Raw genomic sequence first — 25,585 nt, forward strand, 5'->3', positions numbered from 1 at the left:
GCCAGATGTGATGGCTTTAATGTATGGCTGTGACTAACAGGTTGTCACCTTCTGATCACAACTGCTCATGAGTAGCCATGGTCCCTTTTCTGTAAGCTGAAGCGACCACAAGCTTCTAGCTCAAGAGAGTGTAGTGGGTCAAAGGGGTATTGAGCTGCTCAGCAGCAAGCTGTTTGGCTCATGGCAGTGAAAACCTTCAAGAACTCTTTATGTTCCTTGTGTACAATGTTGATTTGTTTCAATTACTTTCTGTCCCAGTGATTTAAATTGCTAGGCTTCACTCTGTTCCTAACTAAAAAAACAATTTGTATGGAAACCTTAATGTGTGTGGAGTGTCTAGGCTTCAACAGGCTTTCAGGAAACTTGCTGCTTTGCAGTCAAGCATTGTCCCAAGAGGAGTGCCCATAAACACATGACTAGTCTGATCCAATTAGAGTAGAAATAGCCAAGTCAGATTAGTCATTTGTTAACTGACACAAGAGCACAGCTTACCCATGTGATTGGAGAGGGTTAGTAGCACTTTTTCATAGTTATACTAGTTAGGGACCCAAGAGCTAGTAATCCTGGGGTTCTCAGTATGTAAATCTCAAACATGTTGGTGAGGATTATCTCAGCTATGTTAATCAGTTGGGTAGATACACAGAGCGATCTGAATCAAAGCATGTAGGGGAGCCGTAGGCTTCCATTTGGAAAGGGCCCCTAATTTAATGACTCCAGGGCACAGAAATAGTAATGTAGGGATACCTGCAGTATAGGTTTTTGGGTTTAAATACACTGTTTCATGATTGATAATGTCTGGACTTTGTGGCCATGCTGATTTGGTTTTTGTAAAGCACAAATGGCTTGCTGTGGGTTCCTGGCTTGTGAATTTAGCATCTTCACTTTCTGTAGGTTTTTTTTTTTTTTCTTTAATCCTGGCAATTCTATAAATAAAATGATAACATTAAACATGTCTCTGGTGATAAGAGATGGGTTGATGTTTAATTGGCTTGTGTATCCTATTTACAGAACAAATCCTTTACAACATCAAACAAGAGTACAAACGCATGCAAAAGAGGAGACATTTGGAAAGCAGCTTTCAGCAAACAGAACCTTGCTGTTCCAGTGAAGGCCAACCACACACTTTCCTGCCTTCTGGGCCTACTTTACCCGGTGAGTGAAGATGTCTTATGCTCTATTGTATATTTGTTCTTGGTGACAGCTAGACATGGATGATGAGATTGTTCTCTGTTCTCTGTGTTGCAGCGCCAGTTTAGAGGACTATGCAACAGCAAGCTGTTTTTTATGTTTTTATCAATCAGTTACTTTACTAGGCATCTGATCCTGCACTGTTTCTAGCTCTCTCATCCTATTTCCTTCCAAAATAATGTGTTCTGTAGCCATGTGTGGCCTAGTTAGAATACATAAAATGTTGAGGCAGATTAAATGTTTTTGCATATAAAGGCCTACTGATCCTACTGATTCTGGCCATATAAGGGCAAGAATTGATGCACAGTGCAGAAGGTATGGTGGATTTACTGTGTATGTGACACAATTGGATGTCATGAAAACAAGAGGAACTGCCATTTTATTTGAAACTTTGGATAGGAGCAAAAGGGAAACTGTCTAATATGTATTAGGTTGTGGAAGTGTATGTCTGGTAAACCTCTCAAGTGTAAAGGTTTAACAAATGAATAGCACAGTAAAGCTGTCTTAAAACAGAAGATATTCTCTTGTCTGTCCATCACTTTTCCCAAAAAGAAAAGTACTGTTCCTCATTTCTGGACAGTGGGCAGAACCATGTAAATCATTCCTTTACAACCTAAACAGCCAAAAGCACACCCAGGACCTCTGCTGTATAGTGCTAATATAGTCATTTATTCCAAACTGCTTAATAGGTGGTCTGAGAGCATTTGGTTTTTTTGTACCCTTCTCACCATAACCTGTAAGATTATACTGTCAAAAGTGAATAATCTGTGCATATAATCTTCAAATAGAGCTGCAGACATACCACTGAATACACTGTTGAAATACATGTTTTTACTTCTTGGATCACATGCAAATTGGATACAGGTGATAATTTGATTTTATTATGCACTGAACAGCTTGGAGACAGAGGTGACACAGTGATCTGAAATGTTGAACCAGTAAGTGTCATTTGCAGCGTGTGAATCAGAAGGCTGCATGTACAAAATTACATGCAGCGTTTATTTAATACAAGTATTCATTTCAACCAGAAACCTTCCCATAGGATTATATGCAAATGAATTTGTTATGCATGTTATTTACCTGTAAATGCCTCCCTTGTCAGCAGCCCCCTGAGGTCTCAGTTGACACTATAGTATTTTGTAGCTTCTGCTCCCCAGCAGCTACGTAAAAGGTTATGTAGGGACTGGTGTGGACGAGCTAGGCCAACACAAACAGTAGTTGGTTTGTTCAAGGCACAGTGCATATGTATAAAAAAAATTAATCTATGTCCAGATAGTTACGCAAAAAAAAAAAAGCGTTAAAATCTCAGACTCCATGCAAATGTGTTTGTTGTTTTTGGTATACACAGTACCCTCTGCTGTTTTGACACTGACCTATGTTTCTAATCCACTGGATACCCTCATTCTCCCCAACCAACACCTTCTCTGCATATCTGTTCTGCAGTAAAGAGCTGCGTGGTCTTTTTTTTTTTTTTTTTTTTTTTTTGCAGGTTTAGTTTCACTTTAAAGCGAAACTTTACTCTCTCAATCAGCGTTGGCTATTTTTAATCCTTATGCTGCTAGCATTAGTAATAGATAGGGAAGCAAATTATATTTACTTGTTACTTTTTTTTTTTTTAACTTCAGTTATTGCCTAGGCAAAATATGTCCTACATCCCAGGATTCTTCAGCAGGGGAGGAGAGGTTTTCTCATCTCGGCACACCCTCCTAATAAATGGGCACTTGCTTGATAAACAAGGTGACTGTTTTTTTTTTTTTTTTTAAAGGGGGGGCACTTTACTTTACATCCCTCTCCTGAATAGTGCCACTCTTGCTCCCTGTGCATACATTAGAGCAAATATGCTTTGTTAAAAGCTTCCTGTTTTTTGCAGCTGTCTTGTAAATTGTGGGAATAGTTCTCCAGGTTTACTGTAGTGTTTTTTCTTTCATGTCCTGATGGCTTGATTTAATTTAGTAACACGTGTTTTACAGTTAGATGAAGACCTCTGCTTTGTCATGGCTTGGGGCCCCGCTTCGGGATAAAATCCTCCCCTTCACCCACAGGCCTAAACATAATTGCTATTTATTTGAAAAAAAAAAATCCCTTGTAAAAGCCCTTTTTACTTACCTGTAGCCATGGTCATATGATGTTCTGGCTTTGAGTCTTTTGTTTAGATCCTGTTTTGGGTGTCCATGTCAGTGCCTGTCTGATGTGCAGACTTATTGGATTTGAATTGGCTTCAGCCAGGCCTTCACAGAATCGGAGGAAAGGTAGATGACAGCAGAGGGGTGTGGTGAGGTCAGATGCTGCCTGCAAGGTTACTGCAGTGATGAATCAGTGGTCACATCACTCAAACAGTGCTGGTGTGGGACCTGGATGGAGGACTTGGGGCTCGGTCACAAGGGGCCCATATTAAGGCGCCCAATGTGAAAAAGAGCCCTGAGGCAAGTACCTCTGGCTTCACAAGGTAAAGGGGGATAAAGACCTAATAGACTGGTTTAAAGTTAAAGGGGATGGCTGGTTTGAAAGAAAAAAAAAAAAACTCTCGGGTGGGGCTTCAAAGTATATGTAAAAACAATTGCTAAAAATCGCATACTTTTTTTTTTTTTTTTGCCAATGTGCTGTAGTCATTTGTGACGCACGCATTTTCATTTTGAATTGGTCCTAACGCAGCAAAAATGGAACCTGCATTATTTTTCAAGACGGCACACCGACATCTTCAACGGTGCATTGAACAGTTGAGTGACATTTGTGTTGGTTGCTATTGAAAATGCATCAACACAGTAAAGCTTTTGATACTGCATTACTGCAGCGTGCTAGGTGTGGACGGGCCCTTAATGTAATTTCATAATTTTTACATTTTTAAATATGCAGAGTTATTTAAAATATTGGGTCCTAGATCAAACATTTCCCGTTTTTGGGTTAACAGTTGCCACCCAGTTGAAGCACCATCAAACAGTTGTCGCCCCATAATTGGAAACTGTCTCCATGTGCCCCAGGTGGAAGCTAAAATCAGCTGTTTAGACACACATTGCCCAGCCTTGACCCTTTATTATCACTATAATGAAGGTGGTCTAGAGCAGTGATGTGCAGCTAATGCTGTAGTCAGTGAATGTAGACAGTGGCTGAAAGAGGCTAGAAATGACCAGCAATATTCAGATGTAAATAGAATAAGAATAACAAAATTAAATGCATAAAACTAGATGCAGGATAGGGATGGAGGTTATTTTGGGAATCTTGGTGACACCAAATTGACACACAAGGACTTTCTCTGACTCGTGGGAGACACTCATCTGCTTCCTACAACTTGGCATTGCATGCCATTGCTTAGCCTGTGATCAGTGAAGTCCTATGGATCCTTTTCCACCTTCCCCCTAGTGAGTAACTTGTATTCATATTTTTAGTTCCCAAGTACTTTACATTTATCAATATTAAACCTCATCTCCCATATAGCTGCCCAACCCTCTATTTTAACTAGGTGGTTTTGTAAAGTTGCTATATCCTGTTGTGAAGTTATTGCCCCCTTAGGTTTGTATAATCCAAAAACAGAGATTTAACTGTGTATTCCAACATCTATAACATTTATGAACAAGTTAAACAGAATTGATCCCAGGACAGAGATCTGGGGAACCCTGCTTACTACTATAGACTATCCGAAAATATGCCGCCTTCTGAATGCTGCTGCAACTAGTGTTCTATCCAGGTACACACATTATCAATGCCAAAAGCCTGTAATTTGTAAATTAAGCATTTATGGTGGGGTACTGCAGGGCTTGACAATTCCAAGGTCACCATGGCAACCAGAAACCATGTCCTGGAGCCTGGGCCCATCAGCTTGCACTGCTCTTTTATCCCCCCATGTCCTTGGCCAGCACCTCTCTCCCGCCCCACAGAGTGGAACGCAACATTCCGGGACCCCCGAAATCTCGCCCATCCTTCCAATCCACAGAGTCCAGGTGGAACACAGCTGCACAGCTCCATGAAAGCCAGTCACTTAGAGAACACCGCAGGCGCCCCTCCCCCTCCCATACCGACTGCCCCATCCACACCACAGAACCCATCAAGGCCACCTTCAACTGCGGTGGTGCTTTTAATAATAAATTAATATTCTGCCCAATAAAAAGGAATTAATGCCCAGGTTCTTGACACCTATAAACGCACCTAAACGCTTATAAAAGCATCAGGTGTGTTTTCAGCAAAAAAACGCTGCTGCCAGGAGGAGCAAGAGGTTTTTTTTTTTTTTTTTCTTTCTTCCCCCAGCGTTCTATGTGCATGAAGCCTAAGTGGCCAGTTATTACTGAAGTTTATGCACTGCTGCTTTAAGAAATTAAAAACTTAAATTTTATATTAAATGAAATGGCAACTGAGCGTTGTGTACAATACTAATTTGTATACATAATTAACACACATTTATTTAAAAAAAACCAAAAATATACACAAGCAGTTGTGTGTTATATAGTGTACACCCGACATTAATAGAGCTGTGTACCCATGACATAAAGTCCATACAATTACAACTGTTCAAATTTGGCTCAGTTTTTGTAAAGTATGTAAATCACCAATGTTCACAACGTGCGTGATAAATTATGCCACTCTGCCATCACTGCCGTGTGCTCCAACATTTCTACATGCCCACCTTGACCCATATGCATTATAGGTCTACAAGCGTTTTAGATTAGTAATCCTTGTGGATCCATCTGCTGGCTATTTGCCCACTTTACTTGAAGGATCCCTTTAAGGGACAGGACCTTCCATCCACCATTCAGATGTTGCTCAGACATCAAATAGATTTCTCATAACGCAACACGATTTTCAAACTTTCAGCCTTTTATTATTTAAAAATATTGCTACTCACAGACCTAAAAAACATCAAATGGCATTATTTCTGTTCAGACCCACTCTTTCACCACACATTCGGTTTCACGTCCAACTGAAAGTACCGTCACTGGCTCTGCCTGATGCGGTGCCTGACTGGTCACATGCCTTCTGTGCAGCTGCTGTATCCCAAAAGACACTAAATGGGATTGCCTACACGGGGATGCACAGAATACCTGTTCATCGTGTGAAGATGAATGTGGTCCTGCATGGGCATACGGTACTGTACGTCCTGTGTGAATGATGCCTTAAACTGGTTCTAAAGCCTTGTTTTTTAAATAATAAAAACATCCTTATTTGCTCTGTGCAGTGGTTTTGCACAGAACAGTCCCAATTCTCCTTGGGTCCCCTGCTGGCACTTCCCTCTTGCCAAGTGCCCCCAGAGCAAGCTGCTTGCTCTGGAAGCACTCGTGCATGTTTGCTCCCAAGCCCCCTCTGTTTGTCTATGCGACACACAGAGCGTAGCTCAGTCTCAAGCTACATACACAGCATAGCTCAGTTTATAAAGGCTCCCGCTGCTATGTCTCCAATGAAGGAAGAGGGCCGCGGGAGAGCCTCTGCTCTCGTACACCTCACTGGATCAGGCTCAGGTAAGTATTAGAGGGGATCTGTACCCTGAAGGTTTTTAGATTTTAGACCCACTTTAACAGGGAAAAGAGGATTCCTACTCTTCAGGGCATAAGCCTTAAGATTAATTCTTTGAAGTGAGTACCAATGTGATTTGTAGGGATGGATGAAGATCATATTCTCTCAATCACAGAACAACTTTTTTTCAATGAGAAAAAATACAAGACCTATACAGTCAGGTCCATAAATATTGGGACATGGACACAATTCTAACATTTTTGCCTCTATACACCACCACAATGGATTTGAAGTGAAACAAACAAGATGTGCTTTAACTGCAGACTGTCAGCTTTAATTTGAGGGTATTTACATCCAAATCAGGTGAACGGTGTAGGAATTACAACAGTTTGCATATGTGCCTCCCACTTGTTAAGGGACCAAAAGTAATGGGACAATTGGCTTCTCAGCTGTTCCATGGCCAGGTGTGTGTTATCCCCTCATTATCCCAATTACAATGAGCAGATAAAAGGTCCAGAGTTCATTTCAAGTGTGCTATTTCCATTTGGAATCTGTTGCTGTCAACTCTCAAGACGAGATCCAAAGAGCTGTCACCATCAGTGAAGCAAGCCATCATTAGGCTGAAAAAACAAACCCATCAGAGAGATAGCAAAAACATTAGGCGTGGCCAAAACAACTGTTAAAAAGAAGGAACACACCGTTAAGCTCAGCAACACCAAAAGTCCCGGAAGACCACAGAAAACAACTGTGGTGGATGACCGAAGAATTCTTTCCCTGGTGAAGAAAACACCCTTCACAACAGTTGGCCAGATCAAGAACACTCTCCAGGAGGTAGGTGTATGTGTGTCAAAGTCAACAATCAAGAGAAGACTTCACCAGAGTGAATACAGAGGGTTCACCACAAGATGTAAACCATTGGTGAACCTCAAAAACAGGAAGGCCAGATTAGAGTTTGCCAAACGACATCTAAAAAAGCCTTCACAGTTCTGGAACAACATCCTATGGACAGATGAGACCAAGATCAACTTGTACCAGAGTGATGGGAAGAGAAGAGTATGGAGAAGGAAAGGAACTGCTCATGATCCTAAGCATACCACCTCATCAGTGAAGCATGGTGGTGGTAGTGTCATGGCGTGGGCATGCATGGCTGCCAATGAAACTGGTTCTCTTGTATTTATTGATGATGTGACTGCTGACAAAAGCAGCAGGATGAATTCTGAAGTGTTTCGGGCAATATTATCTGCTCAGCTAAATGCTTCACAACTCATTGGATGCCGCTTCACAGTGCAGATGGACAATGACCCAAAGCATACTGCAAAAGCAACCAAAGAGTTTTTTAAGGGAAAGAAGTGGAATGTTATGCAATGGCCAAGTCAATCACCTGACCTGAATCCGATTGAGCATGCATTTCACTTGCTGAAGACAAAACTGAAGGGAAAATGCCCCAAGAACAAGCAGGAACTGAAGACAGTTGCAGTAGAGGCCTGGCAGAGCATCACCAGGGATGAAACCCAGCGTCTGGTGATGTCTATGCGTTCCAGACTTCAGGCTGTAATTGACTGCAAAGGATTTGCAACCAAGTATTAAAAAGTGAAAGTTTGATTTATGATTATTATTCTGTCCCATTACTTTTGGTCCCTTAACAAGTGGGAGGCACATATGCAAACTGTTGTAATTCCTACACTGTTCACCTGATTTGGATATAAATACCCTCAAATTAAAGCTGACAGTCTGCAGTTAAAGCACAACTTGTTTGTTTCATTTCAAATCCATTGTGGTGGTGTATAGAGCCAAAAACGTTAGAATTGTCAATGTCCCAATATTTATGGACCTGACTGTATGAAGGGATGAGGTGGAGAGGTACAGAAAACTACTGCTGGAACATAAGCTACGGCACCTGATATTCAGTTGTTACTGTAGTATGCTGAAGTAATAGTTTTAAGTAGCAGCAATCACACAAGGCACACATAATTAGTGGACCCTGATTCTTACATTGCAAATATCCAAAAGTCGTTTTTTCAGGAGTTTGGCTAGACGAGAAATTGGCAGTATTTTATTATTATACAGTATTTATATAGCGCCAACAGTTCACTCAGTGCTGTACATTACAATGGGGGACAATACATGATACAGTACAATAACAATACAGTGCGATACACGAGGGGTTCGAGGGCCCTGCTCCTTGGAGCTTACAATCTAGGAGATATATATTGGTCCATAATTATGACTAACACTCGCCAATCACTTCAGTACTGTAGGTATGTGTAGGGATCTTGATGTACCTTCTCTTTAATAATGTGCTCAGTTTAAAATTTTTCTTTCCATTACTGAACAGGTAACAGCATACTTCTGATTTTTTGTTATATAGACCCTGATGTGTAAGGGACTCATTCATACCAGCAGCACCACGGTAGCTTGTGATTTTACTGCAGCACATATTACATCTGTTGGTGTGATTCATTTTGAACGTCACCCCAGCGCATTGCTGACAGGCAGGTTTCCATGCGTTGCCAAAATGTTGCATGTTCTGCAATGCATGTCAATCGACAAGCTCATTTTGAATGACTGTGCATTGCACTAAAGTATGCAGTAGTTTGTATGTGTTTTACTGTGGTGCCATAGTGTGAATGATTCCCAAATATTCTGTAACTTTTCAGCTTGTTGGATGTTGTCATTTCTTTTATACTTGTAATATTCTAGAATAGTTTTTTTAAACACTTTATATAATTCAGAAAACTTGTGTGTTTGCCATTTGTGACTTACCTTAATTGGTTTCAGTAAAAATTTATGTTCACACTTGAAGTATCAAAATGTCTTTTAGGCACGTCCACATCGTCATCACAGTTCCGTAAAGAACAGCCCTTGTTTACTCTAAGACAAGTTGGAATGATATGTGAACGTCTTCTTAAAGAAAGGGAAGATAAAGTTCGTGAAGAATATGAAGAAATATTGACCACAAAACTGGCGGGTATGTTATTTTTCTGTAGGTTTTAGTCACTTTGCTTGTGAAACAACATGTTCACGTTAATCTTAGTGTTTAAAATTCCCATTTTAATGTAAAGTTTGTAGTTATGAAGGGTACCTTTTTCTTCTTAATCATACCTCCTAGGTGATTAAACACTGACAGCTCAGCACTGCATAACCCCTCCCCAATGTTGTGAAGCAACCTTTTTCCCAGTCAATTTCTATGGACCTCTGTTCATAGAGGGGTTGTACCTGAACCCCAAGGAGAATGGGGGCCACTTGTAAGCCACCACATGTACTTGACTCTGTGTGGAAAGGGCCCACCTTGGCAGGCAGTTCAACAAACTAGCAGGGTGTTATACAGATCCAGAGCTGTGGTTTGGTTTGGTGGAGCCCTTTTTATTTAAGACGCTGCGGGATATGCCTGACCTGCAGAGGTGAAGATTTAGCAGTTCTGCAATGTTTTCATTGTAAGTGGTTGTCCCTGTATTTGAGTCCCTGGTGCTGGTTTTTCCCACTATTTGGCTTTGGAAAACATGAGTATAGTTTTGAGGATTTTCCTACCATGTCTGAGAGAGGTGTGCGAGTTGTTGTGGAGCCTCCCAGAGGATGCTATTGTCTTGAGTAGTGAGGCCTTGTGTGGGCCACCTGGTCTGCAGCACAGATGTGGTAACCATGGGTCCTTGGGCTTCCTGATGATGGGACAGGGAACCTGGGTGACTTGAAGTCCATCATAGGACAGGTGATAAATTCTTTCAAGCCAGTTCTGAAATGGAATCAGCATCTAGTTTTTCACTTGCCCTTTCAAAGCCTTCTTCAGGTACCTTTATGTCCAAGAGGAATTTACATCTTTGTCCACGGTGTTGGAGCAACTGGTGGATATCTAATTTAAGGCAGGAGGAACATAAGCATTCCAGATCTCCATCTTTGGAAAGTTGACCAATGAACTCCCCTTTCCACCCTTCCTAGGGTTTGAATAGGAGACAGTGGAAAAGGAGGGGGTCTGAGGAAATGGGCTCCTCCTGAGGCAGATAAATCCTTACAGTAGGAAACTCCAACCCTGTACATTTCACAAGCCCAAAAGGCCACAGTGGGACAACTCACCATGATGTTCTGTAAGAATTTGAAGCAATCACTGCCAGAGCCATTTAGACCTAAGGTGATAGGGCCGGGGTCATGGAAGGCTTCCAAACTAGCCAAATACTGTCCACTACACCCTAATACAGAAGAGGAATTGTTCAAGGTCTGTTATCACTGGAATAAGGTTCTTGTGACAATATCCAGTGGAGGATAGCGTGTGAAAAAGATGGTCCGGACTGTACCCTGCGCTGTCTTGAATAAGATGCCTGCAGTTCTGGTATTTAAGGATGCCGCAGGCAAAAAAAATGTAATCTTTTTTCAAGGCATCATTTTCTTGCAGGCAATGATTGCCTCCATGTTGGTTTGCCAGACCTTATTGGTTTAAGCAGAGTACATGGCTAAGAAACCAGGTGCCTTTCAGGCAAGTTTCTCAGCTAGGCAGCACTTTAAGCTCTTTCCTGAGACATTGCACTTATGTGTGGATGTGTTTGGAGATTCTCCCTAGTAACTTTCCTGCCTGTTTCCTGTCCATTTGCATGAAGTATGTATTATGGCTGAAATGTTAGTCAGCAGAGCAAGAAACAGCTGCAACTTATGCTCTTCAAAGGTGAACAACTGTTTGGCAAAGTTTATCCAAAGGATCATGGGAGGCAAAAGTAGAACCATTGTACTCTGAGGTCCACATCGGGGGCCAGAAAGGGTGGTTCTTTTGTTCCCTAAAACTGATTCCAAGCAGAATACTCCCTTTCAGAACTACTGGACTCCCAAGCCCACTAAGGTGATTGGTAAGTCCATTTCTTTGGATCCAGGATATTTCATGTGTCTGGGTTCAAAATATTTTATCTAGAGGCTATAAGCTGGAGGTTTGTGACATGCCTTCTGCATGCTTTATGCTAGAAAGTGCCTGCTGCACCCAACAAAAGAACAGCTCTATTTGCTGAGCTGGACCTGTTGTGCTCTTGAAGGTTTATTGGTCCTGTTCTAGGACCAGAAAAATTTCACGAGCACTATTCTAATCTTTCTACTGTAGAGAAGCCAAATGGAGAGGTGTGGACCATTCTGAATCTAGCAGAAATCCAGGACAATTTCTTTTTTGGGCTGTGGTAAATACCTGTTTTGTTCTGGGGGAGAGGACACCGAGGATCCTCCCCGCACAGGACCAGCCCTTTTGGCTCCTGCTTCCCCTGTGGTCCAGCAGTCTTGTAAATGAACTGTTCCTGACGTCCGTACGCTCAGTGCACCCTCCAGAGACAGGAACAGTCCACCATGGGGGAGTGTGGTTTTCCGCAGGATTGGCAGGCCAGGTGAGCTGAGTCCTCACCCCTAATGGGGAAAAAAGGCATCTAAGCTGCAGTGGGGGGGGGGGGGGGCACAGCCCCACTCTGTGATTTAAAAAAAAGAAATTATCTGAAGTTCTGCTTTTAAGGTTATATTAAACCCAAAAGTAAACATTTTATTATATGGCATCCCACTGCCCAACAGAAGAAGCAGTCCTGCAGATGTATGAGTTGCAGGATTGAGACATGCGATTTACTACTCACATGAGTGCTCACAATGATGAGCTTTTAGTTATGAAAATAAACTTTTCTCGAACGGCTTATAAAGTATTAGGTGGGATTCAGCAAATGGTTAGTGTATGGAAGGCCATTTCACACCTGTGTTTTTGGCCTTTGACCAGGTTCATCTGCATGTGATTGACCCTGAATGCATACTGTCGGTGCCCGGGGCCAATCACCTGTCAATAAGCACCACATAGCGATTACATGCAAGTAGCTGCAGGAGCCAGCAGCCTCCATGGGCTGCCTCCTACAGCTTATCGCCGGGACCTCCTACTGATTTTCTTGTGTCTCCATGCTGTCGGGCAAAAAGATAGGATAGGTGTAAATGTAACTTTAATCTTACTGCATATCAAGCTCCCCAGCCTGGATTAACAGTGCTGCTGTCCAAAGGTGCCCCTATGCTCCTTCATCCAGTGTGGAGGCACTCAGGTGTGTTACTAGCCAGATCAACAGGTAAAAACAGAGGGGGAAAAGCCTAAAAAAAAAAAAACTAATGCAGCCACCACCTTCAATGATTTATTTGGGTCTTCATACTGCTTTCAAGAGTTTTAACAAACTTTCCACATGGAAACTATTGAAACTTTTCAGTCAGTGATTGCTTCTATCTATCAAGGGGATTTCTTGACTTTGGTAGACATCAAGCATCCCATATTTCTGCCATCATCTCTACTTGGCCCTTTTTTGGTAGGGGAACAGTGCTCTTCCACCTTTGGCTGTACTTTTTCAGAGACTGCTGGCTTCCCTTTCCTTGGTCAGAGCTTTTTCCAGGGGGTGACTTGCATTGTATCACTTGTACGTTCTCCGTTGACTCTGTAGGACATCAACCTAGCGTTTTCTGTCCTTCAGAGGTTGCCTTTTGACCCTATTCTTGTGGGTAGGACAGTGTTTATGATGGTGCCTGAACTTGCAGCCTTAATCTTTTTGAGGAGATAGGCCTGTGCTTCTCAAGGACAGGGGGATTTTAAGACCTAGACCCGCCTTTCTGCCCATGGTGGTCACATTTCATTTGAACCTGGACATTGTATCACAAACCTTTTCTGTCACCTAAGGTGATTTGTGTCTGCTGTTTTGATATTGTTAGGACTTTGCAACTCCTATCCCACAGCCACATCCTCAGGTCGTCAATCTGATACACAAACCGGTTGCTAAATTTTACCAGAAGGATGTTTAGCCTTGACTGTGGATGCACTTCCTTTTTTTTTCCTTTTTATGTTCAGGGGTTTTTCAGTGAGCCTGTTTGCCAGGTTGCCCATCCTCAAAGGAATGCTTGTAGACATCCCAATAATTTAAGAAGTAACCATTTTCTTTGTGCTGTAATATCCCACTAAAACCAGATTTTTGACTTGCCTGTAAAATACCTTTCTTTGAGTATTACAGAACAAAGGTCCTTCTCCCTCTTCTTTTTATTCTGACACCGATATTGCTTATCAACAAAACTGAGGATATGCTGGAAGTAAGCAATGTGCAGGCCTGAAGTGGAGTTCTGGCCCCCCTCCTAAAAAAAATAATCAGAAGTTACAAATACTGTAGCTGCTGACTTAATATTAGGGCACTTACCTGTCCAGGGATTCAGCGGTGTCCTCACCCCGAGCCATTTCTTTAATTGGCTGTCAGGTGCTGGCGCTGCCATCATGATTAAGGGAAACCGGCAGTGAAGTTTCCTACTGCGCATGCGCCGTGCTGTGCCTTACGAATGGGCCGCAGTCTCCTGGGACCTGTGAAATGTCCCAGAGGGTTGCGGGGGGAACGAAGGTGGGGGCAAACTTCCTGCTCTGCTTGCAGCTGCGAACTTAGACATAAGTGGGTGCAGATACCTATCAAAACCAGGTACCCACTTCCCTCAAAAAGTTGCCAAAGGTAATGCTGGGGGGGGGGGGGGTGTTGTGGAATAGGCACTTAAGCAGATCTTCCACTTTTGGGTGGAACTCTGCTGTAAGCTTTGCAATTTGCTAGAGTCCAATCACCTGGTGGTGGAGCATAACTCAGTGGTCTAAGAATTAACCATTTCCTGTAATGTAATCAAAGACTTTAATGTTACTGGAAAAGGAGATGGGGGAAATCTTCTGATGGGCACTCCTGGTTAGTGACATCTAGGGGAAATTTAAGCTTAGCAATACACAATCTATTTATATTCATTCACTGGGCTGATCAAAAAGATTCCTACAGCTACTCAAGCCAGATGGATGGGGGACGCCCCTCTCTGAGACATTGAATTCTTACAGCGGGACCTTTAAGAATACAGTGATCAGTGGCTGCAGCCACTGATTGACACCGTTTTTGTAATTATAAAGAGGAGGAAATCCCAAAGTGAGAGTAAAGCGGGCCACACAAAATTCAGTTGGTCCCTCAATGCTAGTGGCAAGTAGGGCTTTGCATTGTGTAATGGTGGAAAACAGCATAGTACTGATGAAATGGGTCATCAGCTGGCTATACACTAAGAAAATTGAGCAAATGTTCTTAATGTAAATTTGTAACAAACTTCTCCAATAGTGGGGTCATATTGATGATTGTTTACAACTGCGGAGAAGAGGAGAATATTTGCAGGAACAGGATAAACAAAATTTCTCAAAATTATTTCTAACAGTGAATATGGGCTTCCTTTTGGGATATTCCACTCCTTCTGAAATTGAATGTTAAAAGCCAACGGAATTCTGAAGTTCGTTTGAATGAGGGTCATCTGGTCTTCGAATATACAAGAAATGTTTGTAGTAATGTCCATATGGAAATCTACTAGTGTATAGCCAGCTTTAGTACTAAGTCTTAGACGTTGAAGCCAACTGTATATCTACACTTAAGATATGGGATTTGGGGAAACAAGTTGGTGATGAGCACAGTTTAGTGTCTGCTCTTTAGCCATACTTTTTTTTAGTTTTTATACTCAAAAGGATTCTGGTTAAAAGTAAGTCCATTCCAGTAATTGAGCCCTTTTTGTTTGTGTATAAAAAAAAATATAGCTTTACAAGTAAAGGTTATTTTTGCAGCCCTCCACCTGATTGCTTTACTAGTTATTCAAAACTTTGGTCCAATTTACACCAGTGCATTGATCTGCATTTTAGCTGTAAAACGCAGATCAACAGAGGGTCATCTGAAAACAATTTGCAATGTGTCGTATTGACACCATAATGCTGTGTTGACCTGGGTGCGCTAAAATGCAACATGTATTCAGTTTAATGCAACGCAGTGGGTGTAAGCGGATATCAGCGCAATGCACTGGATATACTGTGAAAATGCAGTATGGTTTAACACAGCCTTTCTCAACCAGGGTGCCTTGAGGTTTCTTCAGGAGTACCATGGCAAAATGTCTACAAATTGCCCAAAACTTGTATATAAAGCAGTGGGTGGAACAAGCCTGCCTTTTAGTTACACAAAGCCACTGGCTTCCATTGTGCACCATTACAACCTTCTAGCTGCCGATGTCCTGAGAACTAATGACATCATCAGTTGATAAAGAGGATGTCAGCTGCCTGCACAGCATCCTAGTTTGACCCTCCCCCGCCCCTCTCCATCAGCGTTGGGGTCACATCAGCTGAGTGATGGAAAAAAACTGAGGGAGAAGAGAAACACTGGAATACTGGTCAGTACCAGTGTGCAAAATGTTTGCTTTGGAAGAATAAATCACCTCTAGTGTTGGGCATCTTACATGTGTGGATGTTGCCTCGTTATATAAAACTATTTAGAATAGTTTTTTGATATTTTAGAATGGGGTGCCCTTTTTATAACCTATGGACAGTCTTGAGGCACCTCATAATTTTAAGGGGTGCCTCAGGACTCTCCATTTTAAAGGGTGCCTTGACTGAAAAAAGGTTGAGAAACACTGCTTTAACGCACGCTAAAATGTCAATAGAGGTGAAAATGTATGTCAACAGATGTCAGCGCACGACCAAAAGGTATTTTCCATACATTTTAGTGCAGGTCAGTGTGAATTGGCCCTTTTACGTGTGTGTGTGTGTGTGTGTGTGTGTGTGTGTGTCACTTTTCACTGGAAAATAGATTTTTGTATACAATCATGTGACTAGAAGACATTGGAGAGATTTACACAGATACAAATTATATGCATATGAGAGAGTGCACAAAAAGTAAAATAGTTTGCAGCAATGTTGTGCAGATATTGCATGTTTAATGAAATACACAACTGAATTGGAGCTTCTTCTTTTTTCTACATTTGTTGAACTTGCTTGCTGTGGTAAATGGCTCATGGCCCATACAGCACGGCCGTTTTTCATTAGTTCTTTTGAAAAGCACATCAAAATGTATACTGGTGGCAAATGATTTTTTTTTTTTTTCTTATCTCTAAAGAGCAATATGATGCTTTTGTGAAGTTCACTCATGATCAGATTATGCGACGATATGGAGAACAGCCTGCTAGCTGTAAGTATATTTTCTTGACTCTTGCCAACTCAGAATGCATTGTAATTCTGCTTCACAGTCTTCATGTAAATACAGCTGTACTTCATAATTGCTGTGTGAATAAACTGACCTGCTTTCCTTAGATGGTTTCACATTATTAGTTAAGGAAAATATCCAAAATGTAGTGATCTTGTCTGATTATGCCTTGTTACACATACATGTCTCATTTGTTCATTGGAAGGCCTCATACACGCAAGTGTGCTGAAAGTGTTACAAAATCCAGGTCACTGCATTCACTATATCTGGTCTCCCACACTACAAAGAACATGCATGGAAATGCAATTATTTTGGTGAATAAACTGCTAAATACCTTTTTCTCATCAGTATATAGCAGATTTGTTACTTCTATCAGTGTTCAGCAGAGCACCGGTTAAAGCTTCTAGGAGTTTTCATCCCCCCCCCCAATTGTCCTATGAGGCTGCAGGACCTCTGACTATCTGGATAGTTCTGATTGGCCCTGTGCTGAGCACTCGACCAAGGAAAAAAGGCAATTCTAGCAATACACATCAAACTGAGCATGTGCAGCTTGCTCCCAAGGCTCTTCTATCAGGAGATGGATTGGGGACAGTAGAATGGGAGGACCAGGGAAGGCAGGATAAAACAGACATTTTACACAATGGACGATTAACCTCTTAGGTTCCACAGTGGGTATAACAAGCATGTTTTACTGCATATACAGACTGATTTTACAGAGTGGGTTTTGTAACACTTTAAGCATACACTCACTCGAATGTAGTATTTGCCCACACAGGGATGCACAGGTACATTGCTGTGCAGGTAGTGTCCGTAGGGACACAGCCGCTGTAGGGACACAGCCATTGCTCCCAATTTGACAGCCATGGGGGTGTTCAGGGCTGTGTAAGCTCATGGCTGTCAAATTGGGAGCAGCAGCTGTGTCCTATTTGAAAATAATTTTGACTGCCTGTGTGAGGATACATGGAACATCCTTGCAGGCAAACATAGCTCTCACAGAGGCTTTACTCTATAGTATGCCCATGTGAATAAGGCCTTACTGAGGAATGAAATTTCATGCAATTTGTCAATTAGTAAGTTGAATCACAGCTAAGTGACTTTACCTGGTTGGATCAGACATGGAGGGGAGATATCCCCATCCTTGTAACAGATGGCAGGAAAAATCCTTAGTGATCAGGCTCTGCCCAATGCCACTGAAACAAGAAAACAATTGGAAATGAATCCTCAAAGTAGCTACAGACAGATGTGGACCCCTTTTTTTGGTGGCAGTGGAGGAACTCTGCATATTACACAGGGCTAAAGAAGGGCATATTCTCACGAACTTTCTGCAGTAGCTTGAAAAAGGAGGTAAATGACCTTCGTTCAGTTGTGCATGAACTTCTAAAATGTCTGTTTACACCTATCCATTTTTCATGCAGTAGAAGTTGTGCATTCTGCTGTGTTGAAATGATTTTTCTTTGAAATCCCCATTTGTTGCTCTGCCTGGTTCACATATGTGTGCTGCAGTTTAGTGTGAAGGGGTAACCCTTTTGAGCACATTTTATACCCATATGTGTTTGTTACCCTGCACACTAAAAATACACATGGAATGGTGTAAATACAGCCTTAGACTGTTCACCTTTATCAAAAAACTGCCTATGCAGGTAAGGTGCACCTGTAGAGAACACCAAACTGTGCAGCTTTGAGTAAAGTTGGATAATGCACTTGCTGTATGTGTAGGCTATTTACGTACTTCCACTATCACAGGAATGAGCCTTTTCTCTGATTCAATTCCCTTACTTGTGGTTTGCTCCCCTGACACCATCATTTGAGAGCTCATTCCTATGGTGGTGGAGGTGAACTGTAAGAGCTAAGAGACCTACCAATGTCCTAGCAATATGGCAGAATGCGATGATGCAATCTCTGGGGGTTTTACCACTTGGGCATCAGGACGTACAGTATGTAAATGGAATTATTCCACTTTGGTCTTCGCTGTACAGTGTTTTGTTTTATAATCTACAGACATCCCTTACCTTCCTAGGCAGGTTTGTATGTGGTGGGTTTTTTGTGTGAAGGTGAACTATGGCTTTCATGTTATGAGGAATCAGTAAGCCTAATCATTTAAAAGAATTTGCTGCTATTGTGAAGAAGGAAGTACTCTGACAGACGGGACATATCATATTGTAAGCAAAAAGACCCTCCATTGTAATATGATAGATTTGAGCTCCCATTTAGGGCTTGTTCACTATGGCACTCCTGCATGTAGCTTTTCGAAGTGTAGGAAAAGTGATCTGGGGAAGTAGAAGCAAATGTTAACCATTTCCATAGCAGGCACTTTTACCCCCTTCCTGCCCAGGCCATTTTTCAGGTTTCAGCGCTCTCACACTTTGAATGACAATTGCGCGGTCATACAACATTGTACCCAAACTAAAATTATCTTTTTCTTCACACAACTAGAGTTTTCTTTTGGTGGTATTTAATCATCGTTGGGGTTTTTATTTTTTGCTAAATTAACAAAAAAAAGACTGAAAATTTTGGAAAAAAAACACGTTTTTCTTTGTTTCTGTTATAAAAGTTTGCAAATAATTGTTCATAAATTTAGGCCAAAATGTATTCTACTACATGTCTTTTGTGAAAATAACCCAAATTAGGATGTATTATTTAGTCTGTAGGAAAGTTATAGAGTTCACAAACTATGGTATAGATCTGAAAATTGATCAATCCTGAAGTACTGACAGCCAATCTAATTTCTTGAGGTCCAAGAATGTCAGAACAGTACAGATATCCCCCAAATGACCCCTTTTTGCAGAGTAGACAGTCCGACGTACTTCATAAGAGGCATGGCGAGTTTTTTGAAGTTGTATTTTTTTTTTGGCCATAATTTTTCAGAAAATGAAAAAAATTAAAAACATTTTCACTTTTTTTTTTTTTTACATACTGTCACCAGTGCAGTACAGCGTCCTCATATAACTGGCATGGCGGTGATCAGGGACACTGACTGGTGACAGTATGAAAAAAAAATACATTTTTTAAATTTTTTTTTATTAATTTTTGATTTTTATTTTTTTTTTTTTTTTTTTCATATTTCACTTTGCCCAAAGTAGTACAATGTTTTTTTTTGTGTTTTTTTGTGCTCAGCTGTGATTTGGCCACGGCTAATCATATGACATTGGCCCAGCTTGTGCATGTGATCGCTGTGACCATTCACAGCTAGACACTAGTATACAATGGATGGCATGAATGAAGCCATCCATTGTATACAACTGTCATGGTACCGGCAACGGGGCCGGTACTTGGATCTGTCATCGGCCGTGTCCGAGGTACACAGCTCGTGACAGATTGCACCGCTGCGCGGCTCTGCAGGCGCGCAAACTGCGCATGCCCAGGAGAACGCCATATGGCGTCCACCCAGAACGCTGAAGGATTTTTCCGGCCGCCAAATGGCCATTGGCCAGGCGGCTAATGGTTAAGCTTCCCTGATCACTTTTTCCTGCATTTTAGATGCTCCTGCTATAAAGCAGATTAAGCCACATTTAAATCAGTTTAGCTGGTAATCTGATCCTGGATACACAAAAATCAGCTGGATGCACCTAAACGCAGGCAAGTGTACAATGTGAATGGCACCATTGAAAAAAGAAAAACATTACAAAGAAGCAGAAAAATCTCATGCACTCAAGAGCAGTGCCCTGGTAAGTGGGGGATCTCAGGTTCAGGCTGTTCTGTTGCTAGCCCAGGCTTTGCCACTCTCTAAGGGTTGGAGACACGCTGACAAATAACTGGAAAACTAGGAACAGACGGCACACCAGCCTTGAGCATTACCCTTTTCCATTTATTGTGTGAATAAGATGAGTTGTTTGTGAGAGTATATTTTCTTATTCCTATAATATTTTCTTATTCATACAATAACAAAGTCTATCAAATATACCCTTATTAAAGCATGAAAAAAAGGTTTACAAAATCACATAATTAGAAAACAAATACCCTTCGCCATCCCAACGATAACAATTTTCGCTTTCAGTGTTGTCACACTTTGGCAATTGCACGGTTATGCAACACTGTACCCATAAAAATTATCATTTTTTTTCACAAAAATTTTTTGCTAAATAAACAGTGTATATTATTTAGTCTGTAGGAAAGTTAGAGTCCACAAACAATGGTGTGTACATGCATATCTCTGTCAATCGATCAATCCTGATGTGCTGACGGCCAATCTCAATTCTTGAAGCCTGAACACGCCAGGATAGTACAAATACCCCCCAAATGACCCATTTTTGGAAAATACAGTCCAAGGTATTTAGTAAGAGGCATGGCGAGTTTTTTGAAGTTGTCATTTTTTTGTTACAATTTTTTTGGAAAATGAATTAAAAAAAAAAAAAATTTGAATATACATATTGTCACCAGTCCAGTACAGCATTATCATGCCACTGGATTTTCAATTATATTTATATATTTTTCCCAACACACTGTGGCAAGAGCAATACAGTGTTGCCATAGTAACACTGTACTAATCTGGGCAAGTGATCAGGATTTGTTGTGTTGGTTTTTTTTTTTTACACATTGATTGCTAATACCAATGTATTTAATTGATTTTAGCAACCATTGTTACTGAATGAAACTGATTCATTCAGTCTTTTGTTGTGATTAGCTGTGAATGTGGAAAGCTCATCACATGATACTGATGGGCTGTGATTGGCCCTGCCTGTACCATGTGACCGCTGTGACCAATCATAGCTAACACAATTGTATACAATGGATGGAATGAAAGGAAGCCATCCATTGTATACAACTGTCATGTGATCTGCTGTGATTGGTCACAGCAGTCACATGACACTGGCAGCGGTTTCGTGTAGTGATCTGCCAAAATGGATCGTGCTGCACTGCACAGGCACAATCATGTACATGTAAGTCATTGTGTCTCCATGGGCTAAGGGAGGGCACAGCGGATTGTGGCCCACAGTACCAGGCTGCTTTGAGTGGCTCGAGGATCATGTGAATCATTCATAACAGCTCTGCTTCCTTTCATGACAGCTGTGATTACTAGTGATGTGTGGTTGGCTATGGCTATCCCATGGTACCTGGTCCAATCACAGTACCCTGTACCATGTGATTAGCTGCAGTCCATCTTTTATATGATAAAAAATAAAAAACCCACAAGTGATCACATACCACCAAAAAAAACTCTATTTGTGTTTTGAAGAAAAAAAATTTGTATAACTTTCACAACACAATTGCCAGTTAAAGTAGCGTAGTGCTAAAGAGCAGAAAATGGCCTGGTCATGAAGGGGTAAAATTTTCCAGGGCCAAAGTGTTAACCTGGCTCTTTCTGGCTGTGGATTGCTTGATAAACTCAGTGGCTCTGGTAATGTCCGGACAGAAAGGTGTGTTATAGACAATGTTGTCTTTTTTATTGTTGGGTTGATGAAAGGAATTTGTCTTCTAATTGGGTGATTTTTTTTTTTTGGTTACATTTTTTTCATGCTTTAAAAAGGTATATTTGATAGACTTTCATGTTATGATTTTGGTTGTAAATAAGCCACGTGGGCTTAGAGGTGGTAACCTGTTTGGTTAAACGTATCTATGTCCTGTCAATCCCTCCCTTCCCTTTTTTTTTTTTTCTTTCTTTCTTTAACCACTTGCCTACCAGGCACTTATAACCCCTTATTTACCAGGCCAATTTTCAGCTTTCAGTGCTGCCGCACTTTGATTGACAATTGCGCGGTCATGCAACATTGTACCCATATGAAATTTTGATCATTTTTTTTCTCACAAATAGAGCTTTCTTTTGGTGGTATTTAATTGCCACTGGGCGCTTTACTTTTTGCGCTATAAATAAAAAAAGTGAAAAATTTTATAATAGAAACAAAGAAACTTTTTTTTTTTTTTTAAATATTTTGCAAACAGGTATTTTTTCTCCTTCACTGATGTGCGTTGATGAGGCAGCACTGATGGGCACTGATAGGCGGCACTGATGGGCAGTACTAATGAGGTGGCACGGATAGGCTGCACTAATATGCAGCACTGATAGGCGGCACTGATAGGTGACACTGATGATGGGTACTGATAGACGGCACTGACTGGCATCACTGCTGGGCACTGACTGGCACAGCCCCTGGGCACTGACTGGCCGCACTGGTGGGCGGCACTGGTGGGCGGGCACAGGTAGGTGGCACTTCTGGGCACAGGTGTGTGACACTGCAGAAAGGCACAGGTGGGCGCACTGCTGGGCACAGGTGGGCGGAGCTAGTAGGCGCACTGCTGGGCACAGGTGGGCGGAACTTGCGGGTGGCACTGCTGGGCACCGATCATCAGGGCACTGATCATCAGTGCCCTGATGATCGGTGCCGATCCCCGCTCTGACAACTGCCGACTCTCGGCAGTACTTTCCTCACGATCTGACAGCGTGAGGAAAGTGCAGCCGAGAACCGACACTTGCATTTCCCTGTGATCAGCGTGTCATTGGGCACCGCTGATCACGTGGTAAAAGGCCGCTGTGATTGGCCTTTTACCACATCACGTGATCAGTTGTGTCCGTAGGACACAGCGATCACGGAGATCGCCGGGTGCGCGCCCCCTGGGGCGCGCAGGAGAGCGCGTTCTGGGAGGACGTCATATGACGTCCACTCAGAACTGGCCGGCCGCAGTGCAGCCGTCTTTCGGCTATCTGCGGTCGGCAGGTAGTTAATGATTAAGGTTCTTAAAAGAAGAGAGCCTTTGATGTATGGTAGGTTGAAAAGGCTTTGCCAATGGCTTTGTTTGTCAACACCATGGCAACTTTTTAACACCTTTTTTGGCATGTTTTTTCCAGCTACATGTTTTACTACCACATGTCAAAGTTGCAAAACGTGGTTAAACTGTACACATCACAATTACTAGATGTATGCTGTTGAATTATATTGTGTGGTTTTTGGTTTTTTTTTTTTTTTTTAAAGGGTAAACTGGCGCAAAATAACTTAAAAAAAGTAGCTGTCTTTTTCTTGCTATTACCATAACCAATCACCAAAAAACAACCCAAAGGAATTTCTTTTGATCACAGTGATGCCACATGGGAGGGAGGAGAGAAAAACACGGGCGGGCTATACAGTGATCAATGACAGACTGTTACAGCGATCAGGTCTCTGTTTTGGGAGAACACTGCACAGCGTGTACCCAGCACAAATATATGCGGCCCCACAGATAGTGAGGCTGTATATATCTGCACACTCAGCGGAAAGGAGTTAAACTCAAGAGATGGGGAGATATTTCAGTTTGGTAATTTACATCTAGTTTCACTCTACTGCAAATAGGTACTTGCTGTTTGGTACACAGTTTATAAGATCAGCTGAGCTTTACAAAGGGAGTTTGTACAGACAGCAGACCTTTTTTTTTTTTTTTTTTTTTTTTTTTTTTTTGGCTGGCAGCCATTCCTTGTCCAACCACTGTTACATTCTTGGAACTGTTAATCCCTTGGTTTCCATACTCCTGGGTTACCACTTGGCAGATGCAGACATCAAAATAGTGATGTATTGATTGCTGCAGGGAAAGGTTTCTCTGTACTCCTTGTACTGTTAACAAATGCCAGACAGATTGTGAATTCTGGTTCTGTTTAATGTTTGGTAAAAATACAAAGTACACAATTCTCAGATCAATGATAGATAAGTTTTGAATACCAAGGAAGCCAATACATTCCTGCAGAGAAGGCACTGTTTAATTATGTTCGGTTGTATCATGAAGGATAGGGTTTTAAAAGCATTGGTGAGAGGTCAGTTTGAATACAATGACTAACAGTAGGTTTGTCTTGTTTGTACTTTATTGCTGGCATAGATGCTTTGTGATTTAATCTTCCAAGTGATTTGTGAATGATTATATTGTCTAACTACATTTTATTTTTTTTTTTTTACCCACAGATGTCTCATGAATTGTCCTATGCCTTCCTTGGCTGTGCTCCTTTTTATTGCTGCAAGATGTCCTAGTTGAGAACTGCGGCAATGCCATAATCCCCTCCCCTGTGAACACAGCTTATTTCAAGCTTTTGTCAGTGGTAACCACTCTTTTATGCAGCAACTGGTTTTGGAGTGTTCCCTGATGTCAGTGCCACCTGGATGTGGATCTAAGCTACCTGTATTGATATACCAGTGGCCTCATTTGCTGTATCATTAAAATCTGGCTTCTTTTGTTAATGTTTAAAAAAAAAAAAAAAAAAAAAGGTTTAAAGCTGGTGTTCAAGAACATGCCCTATGCTAGTTTGTGTAAATAAGTGAAAATAGCAATTTTTTTTTTTTTTTTTTGATGGATTTTCAGGAAGGTTTTAACAGTGCACTACAAAGCAGTATCAATCGCCAATATGGTGACTTCATCCATGGGACAATTTCAAAGTTACATTCAACATATTTGACCAAGAGAATACAATAAAAAGAAGGGCATGACCATTTTAAAGGACTTTGGGGGGAAATGGTAAAGATGGATTTATGATTTGTTTTGTTAGTTTTTATTTATTCTATCATTCTTTAACAAATGTTTAATGCAATTTTTCCCGTCTATCATTGTTTAACTGCCTTGTAGTACTGGAATTTAGTTGAAAAAATAAATAAAAGAAAACGAGAGCTATTTCTCAGATGTACTTTATTGTGATTTTTAGGTTTTTTGTTTTTTTTCCTCTTTCGAAAACCACATTAACCACTTATCTACCACCGTTCCTTTATGAACAGCACAGTGGTAGACATTTCTGCAGCGCTGTGTATAAACTACCTTTTGGGCACCCACTGTTCCCATTAATGATTGTAAATGGAACTTTCATTGTCCCGATTAGGTCACAGTGTACAGAGCCCATCCAAACAACTAAACCACTTGAAGATCGATCAGAAATGTAAACAGTACAGTGGTACATTGAATGATACATTGGTCCTCCTTCCACTGTAAGAGGCAGGCTGTGCAGTCAGTGAATACCAAGGTCGTGGTATTTTTAACCCTTTCACCACCACCCAGTATATCTCGGCCCAGTTTCAAGAATCTCTGATCTG

The 25,585-nt window shown here is 41.4% G+C and overlaps 1 protein-coding gene across 1 annotated transcript in view; it reads left to right on the plus strand.

Annotated features, from left to right (window-relative positions):
* The window catches only part of AKIRIN2 (akirin 2), a 39,765-nt gene extending 14,593 nt beyond the window's left edge, over positions 1-25,172 (plus strand). Inside the window, exons 2-5 of the mRNA XM_089691310.1 lie at positions 1,009-1,152; positions 9,449-9,595; positions 16,527-16,598; positions 24,473-25,172. Coding sequence (XP_089547436.1) covers positions 1,009-1,152; positions 9,449-9,595; positions 16,527-16,598; positions 24,473-24,483 — 374 coding nt within the window. The 3' untranslated portion in view covers positions 24,484-25,172. The remainder of the gene's footprint in view (positions 1-1,008; positions 1,153-9,448; positions 9,596-16,526; positions 16,599-24,472) is intronic.
* The last annotated feature ends 413 nt before the right edge of the window (positions 25,173-25,585 follow it).

Source organism: Staurois parvus, unplaced genomic scaffold (assembly GCF_062004578.1).
Source record: "Staurois parvus isolate SC_StPar_1 unplaced genomic scaffold, SC_StPar_1.0 ptg000561l, whole genome shotgun sequence".
NCBI classification, from domain to species: Eukaryota; Metazoa; Chordata; class Amphibia; order Anura; family Ranidae; genus Staurois; species Staurois parvus.